At 43.3% G+C, this 14,286-nt stretch overlaps 1 protein-coding gene across 1 annotated transcript; it reads right to left on the bottom strand.

Moving 5' to 3' along the window:
- Positions 1–5,793: 5,793 nt before the first annotated feature.
- LOC308315627 (keratin, type II cytoskeletal cochleal-like) lies at positions 5,794–11,832 on the bottom strand. Its single transcript, XM_080763697.1, has 9 exons — positions 11,122–11,832; positions 9,275–9,483; positions 8,922–8,982; positions 8,722–8,817; positions 8,381–8,545; positions 8,037–8,162; positions 7,591–7,811; positions 7,350–7,453; positions 5,794–6,937 (listed from the first exon to the last, which is right to left on the bottom strand). Exons 1-9 carry the CDS (start codon positions 11,692–11,694, stop codon positions 6,717–6,719), a joined length of 1,776 nt encoding a protein of 591 aa, XP_080619823.1. The 5' UTR covers positions 11,695–11,832; the 3' UTR covers positions 5,794–6,716.
- Between the last annotated feature and the right edge of the window lie 2,454 nt (positions 11,833–14,286).

The following is a 14,286-nucleotide window of genomic DNA, read 5'->3' as shown; positions in this document are numbered from 1 at the left end:
CAGACATTTTTCAAACAGATTGTACATCTAACACTTTGTCTCCTGATATAATAGATTTTTATCACTTTGATTGTAGTAAGAAGATCCCTAAGCCACAATTTAGAATTCTGATAAACTACTCCAAGATACTTGAATTCCCACCACATTAAATCGTAATTTCGTTTCCCTTCTAAATTTAAAATAAATTCCTATAATTTTGCTGGCAGTGTCCATCTATCATCTTTCTCATGACACACTAGACTGTAACATTGGACTATACGTAGCTGGCCCTGCTGCTTGTGGCAGTGAGTAACTGTCTATCAGAAAAGGGTGTGTGGCACAGTGGCACTGTGCCGAGAGCTGCAGTGCAGTCTAGAGATGGACATATGTTACATTGGCAGTCCAGTCAGCTGAGGTGAGAAGCTGTGATTAGGCTTGCTGTTGTTTGAAACATTCATCACCAATACAGCATACCAGGACACGAACAGTGATGACAGCCAAGTCAATTGTTGGATTAGTAATTATGTTTTCTGTTTGTATTAAGAATGACGTTGTGTTGTGCTGGAATGCTTTTGTTGCATGTTTCTTTCTTTAATAAAGTTAATTACTGAATTGCCTGAGTTTTCTGACCATCATTTGTAACCCAATACATTGAATTAAAGAAATCACTCAATTAAATACAGTAAGTTACCCATCAGTCAAGTTTTTTTTAATGTAGTTTTTTGTATTGCCGTCTAGTCTAATACTTGGTATATTATAACACATAACAGCGACAGTATAGCTTAAACAGTGCCGTGGTTCCCAAAGTGGGGTCCGGGGACCCGTAGGGGTCCTTGAGGGAGTTTCAGGGGGTCCCCAGCTAAATGATAGTTTGGAACCCTTATGGGTCTGTAACCAAATGGACCCGTTACGATAATTTGGGTTAAATTAACATTGATTTTACAATATAAATTGGAGTCCCAGAGATAGAAATGACATTAAATGGGGGTCTGGAGACCAATATGCATATCAAACTGGGGGTCCTTGAAATAAAATGGGTTGAGAATCACTGCTAGAGCCGTAAAAACCTGCTTTCTACATTCTACTGTGTGCCTTGCATCATTCTATTCTACATAGCAGTCAAGTTAATTTGAATGCTGGTGTATTCCAATCAATAAAGTTGATAGTTGAAACAGGCAAAGAGTTGTCACTGAAAGTTAAAGTTTCGCATAGAGAAAGATGTGTAGTCAGCTATGTAATCAAAGACGCAAGAATGCAAATTATTGTAAAACAAAGTTATGTTAAATTGTTATAGTATTAAAGCTATAGTGATTTTCTTTGGTTAAAACAAGTGCTAAATAAGTGCTATATTTTGATAGTACTCATTGGGGTTTTCAACTGATTGTGAATGAGGGACCACCACCCTGACTTACAATTAACCTGGGGACCACTCACTGTTGTGTTGGGTGGGGATAAGGGCTAAGATTAGTGCTTTTGTATCACTTGCTATCCCACTGTTTCTCAACCAATGGTCCATGGACTACTAATCATTTCCTAATAATGACTCAACCAGACAATCCGGTGCACTTCCCCCACTTGAGATTCTAACTCCCTTTTTCTGTTGAATTTCTTGACCTCCAACTCGTCAGTAAATGACTACATGGACGGTCATCATACAGTAGGTCACGGTAACAAGACTACTCGCCCCGTTTATGTTTTTCTCCCATAATTTTCCCCAGTGAGGGGTGGGAGAGGCTGGACAGCAGACGGCTGGACTTTGAATTTCTCTAACTATAAACTTTCATGACAGCAGAACAGCCTAAGTACAAATATAATGTATGGCCAGGCCATTCAGTTCACAGTTTCTCTACTAGTGGAAATTAAAATAAAATAAAAATTCCTACATTACTAAATGTATGGTCAGGGACCTACTTCTACGGACCACCTGTTGAGCCCTTTATTAAACGGTATAGCAATTTTATCTAATCAGGATACAGATTAAACAAGTTCAATTGGAAGTGATGACTTATTTATTGGAACACTAAAAATGTATCTGATAAATGGGTACTCTCGCCTAATACAAGTGCAACGCTAAGCTGGCGAGATGGGGAGACTCCTACTACTGGACAAACACTATAGCAAATACTATCAGAAAGTGCTTTATAATATGTTATGTACAAAACTAATACCTACCCCACTTTTAAATAGTGGTCATCATTTAATTATGTTTAAAGATATAGCACACCATCACAATGAATTCAGCTACAGTAATATGTAAACAAGTCTTCTTCAGGTTTTATACCTGTACATTCATGACACTGTACCCATTCTACAAACTGTTATTTTCAATCAACTGCTGCTACCTCAGATGCCCACACGATGGCAGTAGAGTAAAGAAAAGTAACCACAGTGAAGAGTTTAAAGTCATATCAGTTCAAAGCCAAATCCAAAGAGTATTTACTGTACAAGCAACAAGTGGACATTGTGACTGTTCTTTCTATTCTGCTTTGGCAATGCAAACGTATGTTTTCTCATGCCAAAAAGCCCTTTGAATTGAATTGACTGCCCTTTCTCCATAGAACAGTTGCAAGGGCATAAAACCCAATGTGTAAGTTAGTGGTAAAATGTATTTTTATTATTCTAGTTTTGATAAAGCTCTTTTAGGAAGTGAGTTTAATCTGTGTTTTTCTTAAAAATCAATAAAAATGGAATTTAATCTGTGACCTGTACGTCAAGTCTGAAAGAATTGTGGATTTGGAGAATTGTGACACCCCTAGTATGTTTCTCTAGAGAAAAACCAATAAAAAAAATGATATAGCATGAACACACCAGACTAAGCCCCCAGGCTTCCAACTGTAGTGAGCAAACATTTAATGCTGCGTGTAGGAGAGTAAGGAGACAGATATGCATTAAGGGTGAGGCAGGGGTAACACAGCCTGCGGTGGTTAACCATGTCAAAGCAAGGCATGAAACCAACATGGCCATAGAACAGCCAAAAGTAATAAAATGTAAATGCAAAATAAATCCATAGAATTATTGACAACTAATAATTAGGCTGACATTTTAAGTACATTATGGCCAAATGACGGCGTTCTTTGCTTTCCGAGGTGTTTACATGGAGAATGCACGTTTCCTTGCACGCCTTAATTCTTTTAGTAGGCTACCAGATGACGTTTTAATTAATTACATCTGTTGCAGAAGGGATTCTTAACAGAAGCACAATTACAAACATCTACAGTAAAAGGCAAACATAAGTGTGCAAACTGTGCATGTGGCATTTAAACCATGCAGGTTGCAGGTCGGTTGGCAGGAGCCAACATATCTGGGCTTGAGACAGTTGTCTTTTGATGCAGTGTGATTAAGTGTAACCATCATGTGGGATGTTTGCCAGTGTAGAAATACTCTTGCAAGTAAAACCCCCAGATTCACCATTTGAATTAGAATTATCTTCACTTTCCTACATTAATAACGGCATGGTCAGGGACCACATGCAATATCTTCAAGGACCACCAGTGGTCCACGGACCACCTGTTGAAAACCCCTGTACTATAGACAAACAAGACTAGAGCAACAACATTCCCTATAGTCAAAGCAGGAGCAATGTGTGGGAAATGTGCCCATGACAATCCTTTTAAAACTTACTAGGGGAATCACATAAGCCAGTTTGAGTCTGGTCTGTAGCTCATTCCAACTAAGACCAGGGCCCAGCCTCAGATTTGATTGTGGGTACGACATAGTATCTCTCAGATACACAGGTCAAGTCAACATGGCCACCCATCAGTCTAAGATCAGTTATCAGTCTAAGAAGTGTTGACAATCTACACAGTCTGTTCTACACAAACATAAATACAATATTAAAGTCACTTTGATATCAATGAGATGCACATACACATGCATGCTCACAAAATGAGACTTACGTCACTGTCCACTTTCTCTTCTGGTGCCAGGCTCTGCAGATCTAAAGTCTGCACTTAAAAAATGGCAAATTTGGCCCACAATATCTGCCCTTTCTGAGATTCCTTCTTCCTGCTTTCTGAAGCACTGGATATTCAGAACATTTCAGTCATTCAGATTGGAGGCATAGGAGGGGCCAGGTGACTGTGCAAGGTGAAGCCCATCACGTTTGATTATTTGAGTCATTCTTCTCTTGTCTCATGCATGATACACTGAACATGTGCACAATGCTGCTGAGATGACACACAAAAGACAAGAACATCACCACCAGGCAAGCCAGGCATACTTAACTGGTGGGCGTGTCCACACAAATACTTTTTTTTTAATCGTCCTCCTTATACCCGATGATCATGTTTTAGGGTGGAAAAAGATCACGGCACACTAGAGTCATTGTACTTTGTATTGACTGAACAATAACACAATTATGAAATGTTGTTGCTGCAGCAACCTGCACATTTTCTTTCTTTAAATTTGTTTTCTTTTACATATCAATCTTCTTCCCTGAGAAAATCCTTCAAAAGTAAAACTGTCACGCTTCACTTCGATAATCCACTTTTGTTAACCCTGCCAAAGTTTTATGACATGGAACACCTAAACCCATAGGATCCTTTCCGGGGCTTAATGTCAAAAAGAGATCAGATTCACACTGTATTGTTGGATTCAATAGACTAACCGAAAATGTGGCAGTAAATACACTGTATGATAGACATTCCAGGTTATGACGGATAGTCAGGTGCACCAGGTGCAAATTCTACCGAGTTCAGAGCTGAGGGCCTTTTCAACCTGCAGTTTGTTCCTGTCCGAGACCAGCAGTGCTGAGTCATCTGCGAACAAGTCACAAGCTGATGTCTTGTCATTTACATATATTAGGAACAGTAAAGGCCCTAGTATGCTTCCTTGTGGAACGCCACAGCTCACTGGGAGGGCGGGGGGCAGTGTTGAGTTCACCTCCACCATCTTCCCTCCAGGTAGGATTGCATCCAGCTCACTGATGTGCTATCAAAACCAATTGCTTTTAACTTACCAGTATGGAGTGGTTCAAGCGGTGTCAAAAGCCTTTTGGAGGTCGAGCATGGCCATGCCGCAGTATTTGCCAGCATCCACCTCGTGTTTGATGTGGTCACTCAAATAGAGGAGGCATGTGTCAGTGGAGTGGGATGTTCTGAAGCCGGATTGAAATTCGTATAAATGTTTTTGTGTCAAGATACTTTTCAACATGTTCATAGACAATTTTTTTCATCACTTTCGAGATGGAGCTAAGAATAGAAATAGGCCGTTAGTTGCCGGGTTCTAATTTTCTCCCTTTCTTGTGCAGGGGGGTTACTTTGGCCAAATCTTCGGGGACTTGTCCCGGTTTGATGGAAAGGTTTATTATGTGGGTGATGATTGGAGCTATCGATGGCCGAGTCTCTGAGAAATTTGGGGGGAATATTTTCATGGCCAGTGGCCTTGTGGGGTTGAATGGCACTCATTTAAGTAGGCTACCTCCTCAGTTGTTACCATTGTTAGTTTAAAATCATCTTTACAAACACCTAGGTTTTTGTAGAAGGCTTTGATGTGCTCTACAGTCTACACCAAAACGACCAGAGTGGGAGGGCAGTTTGTTAACCAGCGTTGTTGCAATGTTTGTAAAGAACATTGAACTTTCTGTATGTGTACAATGTGTGCTGAAAAGTACAGTTTACTACAGTACTGAACCTCATGTAAGTGAACGTGTCAAAATATCTGTCCATTCTGTTGTGGGAGTAAAGGGTTTGAATGTATATTCTGCTGCTGTCGCACGACTGCTGTCAACTGATGGGGGCATGATGCCTACTGTACAAAGCAAATGTAACATTCACATTCCATATCATTTAAAAGAAGACAGGGAATCAAAAAGACTTGTGTGTAACACAGATTTATTCAGGATGTTCTGATGGTATGCATTCAATCACATTCAATAAATCCGGACGTACCAGTCAGCCTCTTATACAGTATCTTTTAGTTCAGAGTGAAATTGGGAAAAAAAAGAGAAACACTGTTAAAACACTGTTTGAAAACCCTTAGTGGAGAACCCGATGTCCCTAGTAGGAAAGGGAACAGAAAATATGCACTAGAGAATAGGGGTCGCCACTACTGGAGTGTTATGGAGGCTGCACGATGTCGCGACGCACAACATGATGGCAGCAGACAAGACAAGCAAATTATTGTTACGATACTGGGTATTGGTGGTAGTGCCAGCCATATGTGCTTTATCAGACTATGGTATACAATATGGCATCTCAGCCAACATCTATGTAAGGCTACAGTCTACTGTCATTGTTTGATATGTGCTTGTTGTTGTTGCCTTTGGAGGATTCTCTGTCGTGCACTATTCTTATCCACGCAACAGCACATCCAGCAACAACAACAAAAACAGCCCGGCTGACTGAACGAAGGAGGAATTACGAGACTCATATCTCTGCTGCCGGTCACATTTTAGTATAATAATCTCTGCCTCGGTTTGGAATATTTTGGTGAACTCAAGCTCTCTGAGCAGTGTTATGCGGATCTGTCGACTGCAGGCCCGGTGTGACCTCTGATATTCACCACTGAGTTTTGTGACTGCTGTGTGGCTATACGAAGCTCCATGTGCTCTAAATGTAAAATGAGACAAAATGCAACAGGGCTTTCGTTTTCTGGCGTATAGTGTAGTGCACATCAGGCAGTTCTCTGGGTCTGCAGTGGACATGTGGAGTATAGGATGTGCTTGTCTGGGTGGTTGTCGGTGTCAGTGGAGGAAGGTGGAGGGTAAGGAGGAGGGTAAGTAAAGACTGTTGCTCTGCTTAGAAACGGCGTGATGATGAGACGCTGCGGGACGATCTCATGGAGCTGCTGCTCATGCCGCCGCCGTAGCCGCCACCACCGCCGGCCGAGATGGACATGCCGCTGCCGCCGCCGAAGCCGCCGCCGCCGCCGAAGCCGCCGCCGCCGCCGCCCAGGGACATTCCGTAGCCGCCGCCGCCGCCGCCCATGGACAGTCCGCCGCCGCCGCCTCCGCCGCCACCTAGGCCATAGCCGAATCCGCCGCCTGCATGGAGAGGAAAGTGACATGGAATGAGATCCATGGAGTGGGGCAAAATAGAATCTCATGGGTTGAAATTTTAATGATGATATTTTAGGTTTCATCATTCTTTATGTTGCTGTTGTTTGTTGTGTTGACGGAAGTTGAAGAAATCACAGATGTGAGGCTTTGACCTTTGCTTTTATGACATTTCTGAGACCGTTCCATGTTCATACATATTTAGAGACATGGAAGATGCTTCTAAACATGTAATCCATTGCTAGTTTGATCACTTCAAAAACGCTTTAATCTTAAAATAGCTGATAACCGAAAATAGCAAATCTGCAAACATGCTTTCATAGAAGACATGCTCGCTTCTATGGAATCCAGACCTCCTCCTAATGTTCTCTGCCACTATGATAGAGAATGAACTTACCGCCGCCGCCGCCGCCACCACCTCCGCCGCCGCCGCCGCCTCCTGTAACAGTGATGGTCGCACTGGCCCCACCAGCGTTGAGTCTGTTGAAATATTCTCATTAGCTCCAACATCGTCTTTTACAATTGACATTGAACAGCCTGTGTAACTTATTTGCGATGGTCTTCCCATCATTGCTTTGTTTCCTCTCAACTCCAGACTGGCTCATGGAGGATCTTACCTGAGCTCCTCTCCTTCCAGCAGTTTCTTGTATGTAGCGATCTCAATGTCCAGGGCCAGCTTGACGTTCATCAGCTCCTGGTACTCGCGCACCTGGCGGGCCATGTCCTGCTTGGCTCTCTGCAGAGCCTCTTCCAGGTCCCTAACGCGGAGCCTAGCGTCAGCCACAGCCAGCTCACCACGCTCCTCTGCCTCGGCGATCTGGGCTTCCATGGCAGCGCGCTGGAAAGTTCAAAAGGCAGCAAGTTCATGATTGCTCCCTGAACTATTTCTTCATTTTTCAATTACTAGTTTATAGAATGATGGAATGATGATAATATGGACAACATAGAGTAACCAAGTCCAAATTGATAGTGTGCTTTAAGGTCAACTCAAAGTACCGTAACATTGTCGTGTTGGAGCCTAAAACGGTTGGTTTGGTGAAAACATGTGGAGCTGTGGGTCTACCTGTGATTTGACATTCTCGATCTCATTCTGGAGGCGAGAGATCATGCGGTTGAGTTCAGCGATCTCAGACTTGGTGGTGCGAAGGTCCTCTCCATGCGTGGCGGCTGAAGTCTGCATTGCCTGGAACTGGAAGAAGAAAAATACATTTTTATTAAACTCTCATTCACTCAGCACTACTATCTCTACTTTTCTCTGTTGCTGATGGTACAGCAAGACAACTTCAGTCAATAAAAACATATACATGTACACCTGTCGCTGTCGCTAAATCTAGTTCATGGTGGACATATCGTTCTTAGCATTATGTACCGTAGTGTTTCCTTGACATAGAAAATAGCTCCACATACCTTGGTCTCATACCACGTCTCGGCCTCTGCACGGCTGCGGCTGGCGATGGCCTCGTACTGAGCACGAACTTCAGCAACAATAGCATCCATGTCCAAGCCACGGCTGTTGTCCATCGACACAATGACTGAGGTGTCCTTGATCTGTCCCTGGAGTTCCATAAGTTCCTAAAAAGGGGGATATGATGATGAGTTAGAGAGGTGAGCAAGAGGAAGAGATAGCTGATGTGCTGCTATAGCCATCTCTGAACATTTTTGTGTACTCCAAGGCCATTTGTAAGTTCCTATTAGGACTACTGAATAAAAACAATCACATAAATCAAGAGCACAAAGTGAAGCCTTACCGCCTCATAGACACTCCTGAGGAAGTTGATTTCATCTTGAAGGGCGTCAACCCTGGCCTCAAGCTCAATCTTGGTCATGTAGGCACCGTCCACATCCTGGAACAAGATTTTAGATTAACTGGTGTTTAGCTTTTGTCTTGAACCCACCCCACACATTGGATTAAACACTATATTTTCTGTTTGGACTGAATGACACTCACCTTCTTGAGGAGCACAAATTCATTCTCCACAGTAGCACGCTTGTTAATTTCATCTTCATATCTGAAAGAAAAGAAAAAAATCTCAGCAATTAGCGTGATGGGAAAAGCGCTATGTCTTAATATTAGCCTTGATTTTTCCCCCCAGATTTAATGCAAGTAGGCTTGTTTGCTATGTGTTCTCTTGAGGGATCAAAAGCAAGTCAAATCTGAAGTACCCTATATTGTCGTTTAGGGCTTAACCTTTTATGGTTACTTTGCTTTGGGTTAGGGTAGGGATCCAAATACTGATATGTTGTACATTATTATTATTTTCATAGTTACAGTATGAACAGATTTCTGTCATTGGAACTCACTTGTTCTTGAAGTCCTCCACTAATCCCTGCATGTTCTTCAGCTCTCCCTCCAGCTTGACCCTCTCTCCCCCGAGTCCGTCCAGCTGTCTGCGCAGGTTGGCAATGTAAGCCTCGAACATAGCGTCGATGTTGGAGCGTGTGGTGGTCTGGTCCTGCAGGAGGCTCCACTTGGTCTCCAGCATCTTGTTCTGCTGCTCCAGGAAGCGGACCTGTATATAGGAAGTGACATCATACAATAAGTATAGGTTTCACAGAATTCTTGGTGAAGAACAGTTCTAGGTCTCACTGTTAGTAGAAAGTGGCATCATAAGATAAGATGTGCAATGGAATATTTCTATTGCCTTTTTTGTTTGTGTTATGGGAAATGTCTGTAATGTATTGTTGTGACTTCCACATTTATATGGAATGTAGAAGAAATGCAGGGCTTTCCTCAGATTAATTAACCCTCTGCCACACCTGTATGCCACAGTCCCACACAAAATGCCCTTTTATGTACATTACTGTACCCACATTGGTAGCAGTTGTATCAAGTAAGCCCCTTAGGGCTGAGATGTTCTCTGGCGAATGCAATGCTACACAGCATCATGGGAAGTACTCTGGTGAGGTCATGTTGTACAGGACAACTCAAGTGACTCAAGAGACAAGTTGCAAGTGGGACTGCTCTGCTCACATACGGTAACAGACAAAAAGATATAATAATAATAATAAGAAGAAGAAAATAACATGTCAGAGAAGAGCGCATTAGTTGAAAGCAAATGAGTTATGAAGAGTAGGCTTAGGTTTGCTGAGAGATTGTTGCCTCTACGTGTAACACTGCATACATTGCCACACCCCAGCCCATCCCCACCTATCAGAGAGACTCATTTTAACACACCCTTGCCTTTAAATGTCAAGGATCGTGCGGTAGATAATATGTGTAACTTTGACATATTTACTCTATTTACTATAATAATTGTTTACTATAATAATATCTAAAGTATGTGTACAAAAATAAATAAATAATAGCCTACTGAAAAGTCCAGACATTTTTTATATCATATTGTTTCCCGTAATTTAGGCAAAAATAGTTTACATTGTGATTTTACTGGATGCAATCCCCTCGCCCCTGTGTGCAAAGAGAGGGTGTTGTTTGGACAGTGTGTGTAAGTAACATTAACACTAAACCTTTTTTTTTACCGCATGTTAAGATGTGAATACAATGTGTGTCGATCAGTCTTTGCATGTGGGACCAACTTTCATGGCAGTAACATCAAAGAATCAGCTTAAGGCTTCCGAGTCCCTGCTGCCGTGGCAACGGATGCAAACCCGATCTCCTCCCTCCTTCCCCTTGCAAAGAGCGAGTCAGTGGATACGTCAGGGCTAAAGTTACCTACTCTCTCACTCTGCAGAAAGCTAGCTTCCAAGGGGCCTATTACACTGATACACTCACAGGGAACTACTGAAGCAGTGTTCTGCGTTCAGCTTGTAAGATAGTGACCAGTCGCAGACACAGATAGTGACCAGCCGCAGACACAAGGGGACTTTCATATAAGCCATGGAGGAGTTCACTAAAGTGCCAGGTAATGTTGTTATTTAGCCACTTTCTATTGTCATTAGGTATTACTTTGTTTTATGCATACTCTGAGGCCCTCAATGTGCAGGATATCAGAGTTAAGATCAGTTGCTGTGTAATATTTAATGATATTGAGGGCCATATATTGCAGATGTTCAAGCAGGATCTTTGCAAGAACCAATGGTTGCATACAGTGCAACATGCACTGTACACAACTATTGATTGTTGCAAACATTAGAACATTGTTCAATTCACCATACAAAATATCACGCATGCATCTGAATCCTATACTGACCTTGTCAATGAAGGTGGCGAATCGGTTGTTGAGGGTCTTGATCTGGTCCTTCTCCATGGTGCGGACAGTCTGGATGGTGGGGTCGATGTCGATGTCCATGGGGGCAAGCAGGCCTGAGTTGACTGTGACGGCTGTGATTGGGGCCATTCCACCGCCACCGAATCCTCCCATTCCTCCACCACCACCACCGAAGCCTCCTCCACCGAAGCCGCCGCCTCCTCCACCGAAGCCTCCACCGCCGCCGCCGAAGCCTCCACCGCCGCCGCCGAAGCCTCCACCGCCACCGCCGAAGCCTCCGCCACCACCGCCAAGGCCTCCACCAAGGCCTCCGCCAAGGCCAAGGCCAAAGCCTCCGCCTCCACCTCCACCTCCGAGGGCCATGCCGCCACCTCCAAAGCCACCTCCACCTCCACTACGCCTGACGCTCATGGAGGAGGACACACGGCTGCCGCCACCGAATCCTCCACCACCACCACCAGCTGCTGCAGAGCGGCTGGAGAAGCTCCTCGCTCCACCGCCGCCTCCACCCGAGCTGAAGGAACTGAAGCCGGATGATGATGCTCTGTAACTCATGGCTGGTTCTGTTTCCTCGGCGAGATCCGAGGTAAAGGGAAAAGAAGGGAGGAGAGAGAAAGAGACAGAGGTGTCGGCGGGTGAGCTCACTAAGAGGAAGGTCAAATTCCTCTGAGTACCTTCTCCCTGTCCTCCCTGGGTTTTTATCTGAATCCTGAAGAGGAGGTGCTGGGATCCTCCTCCCAGCCGCCTCCCCCTCCTCCTCCTCCCTCCATCTGTCTCTGCCCCCCCGGCAGTCCAACTTGCAGACAGGTACAGAGGCTTGTAGCAGCCCAGCCCACCACACAGGTAGCAGTGTCAGAACCTGTAAGGCGACCGGGGGCACGCCACACCCTGATGCACACAGAGGAATGGCATCAGGACCCCAGGGGAAAACGGAGGAAAAAGGCATGTTGGCAAAAGACTCTCACCTAGATGGCTCGGGGCTTGGGATGGTGTGTGTGTGTGTGTGTGTGTGTGTGTGTGTGTGTGTGTGTGTGTGTGTGTGTGTGCACGTGCATGCAGTGGTCTGTACTTTTCTTATTCTTGCAGAATGAACAAATGCAAATGAGCGCATTGCACCCTAAAGCTTGAGGTGTGTGCTTAATTGTTTAATTGTCATTTTGCAAAAAAGGTTCTCTAAGGTTTATGTCATTGCACTTGCAGCATGAATCCACCCCCTGCATATTAGCATTTTCCATGGTTTTCTTTGCCTGGTGTATGTTGTGTGAGTATAGAGGCATTGTTGTTGCATAGATATACTGCTATCATTTGATGGATGGTGCTTCAGTTGTTTTGATTATTATATATTTTTTTAAATAGCAGATCTACAATCTCAAAGGCTGCCTAGTTTTTCTCTTTGTTGTATTAGTAAGTAGACCTATACAGAGCATAAGTGGTTATTTCACAACACAATTAGTTTGACACTTGGACTGCATACAACGTTGCAGACAGTACATCATGTGAGCAGATTAGCCCAGAAGTTCACATTCTGGTGGAAATCTACCATGAATAATAAAAATCACCTGGGCACAGACTGCTCATTTGTCCAGAAAACAGAGCACAGTGGACAGAATTCTTCTACTATTTGTAAACTGTCATCATCAGAGTACATCATTGAATTAATTCAGAGACAGAGATAGAGAGAAAACAAGATTGAATACATTGGAGACAACAGGACAGAGAGACATATTAGGCACACACATGCACAGACACAGACAGAGTAGAGTTAAAGACAGGGCGGGCAAGACAGTATATTAGCTCTGTTGATGGAATGGAACAAGTACTTCTCTGTTCCTCCTGTTCAGTTGTTCACTCAGCACTCACTGTGTACACTCCGCATTCATGTGGGACATATTTTGGGATAAAGCTACAACATACACAGCCAATTAGCAATCAAAATGTGTACAAGCTTCCAGAATTTTCTAAACTCACTAAATGTCTCCAAATTTTTTTGGCAGGGTCTGAAACAGAGGAAGGAGAAGGATGTCTTTACTCTTGGTTTTACATGCAGAGTCAATTGAGAACCAAACCCTGAAGTGGCATGATGAGATAAACAAACGACCTTTAAAAAACAATGTCCTTCTCTTCCGGGAGGGGTCAAGACATTTGGGAGTGTCACCCTTGGAGGTTCTACTGTACACGAGCTACTGGATAAAACAACACCTGTTTGGAGAGTCTTGAGCCAATAAGTGTAATTTATTGATAAGATGACCCTGTTGCAAACGAGGAGAGGGAATTATGGGTGAACAGAGGGTTAAACGGGTGGCGTGGCGAGATCGTGAATTCCAAAGTGGCAGTTCATCTATATTTCTTTGGCTTAATGGCTGGGCCTGCCCTGCAGCTGTCAAGTGCCAGAAGGGAATTAAAACCCATCGTCAATACTTGTTAATCTTTATGTTAGTGTTTGTGAACCGTGTTTGCCAAAGTTAGCATAAGAGCTTCGTGCTTACTTAAATGCAATTATTTACACATTTTAGCTCTCAATGTAAAAGAAGAAGACCTAAACCATGGATGTATCTGTCAAAAGTGACAGTTGGGGGACGTGTGATTTGATGAATTAAGGCTGCAGCAGATTTCTTGTTCAGACTGATTGCAAGGAACTGTCGGTACCTGTTGGGGCTCATTAAATTGGCACAGATTGAGGCCTCCGAGTCTTTCAGTGCTATAGTAGACTCCATCAGCCGTAGGGCAGCAACCACACCCCATCAAGTAAAAATATCAAGGCTTCTTAGCTTCACTGGAAAAATGCTGAGTGCGTAAAATTTGAACCAACTCCTTCCATTTGTTCACTAGCTCACAATAGTTAAACAAACACTGAGGATTTTACTGTGTTGGTTCGACCTTGTACATGAAAGCAAAGAATGCACCCCTTTTAATACACTATCATTTTGATTTAGATCTGTGTACTACTGTACATGTCATGTCTCAAGTGTATTTTGAGGAAAAGTAATTTTCTATAGCCTACTGTAGTAGGCCTATGAAAAGCCTCTCAGTATTAATGGGATTGGTGTTAGCAAAATTGAAAATAAGGTCCTAGCAGCACTGCAGCCGTGTTGAATTTATAGCAGTGTGAAAGTATAGCACTTAGTTTTCTGGGAATTTGTTCCAGAT

Source organism: Protomyctophum bolini (assembly GCF_963924005.1).
Source record: "Protomyctophum bolini genome assembly, chromosome: 5".
Classification (NCBI taxonomy): Eukaryota; Metazoa; Chordata; class Actinopteri; order Myctophiformes; family Myctophidae; genus Protomyctophum; species Protomyctophum bolini.
The sequence above is the reverse complement of the archived record's forward strand: the minus strand, read 5'-3'. Positions and strand labels throughout refer to the sequence as shown.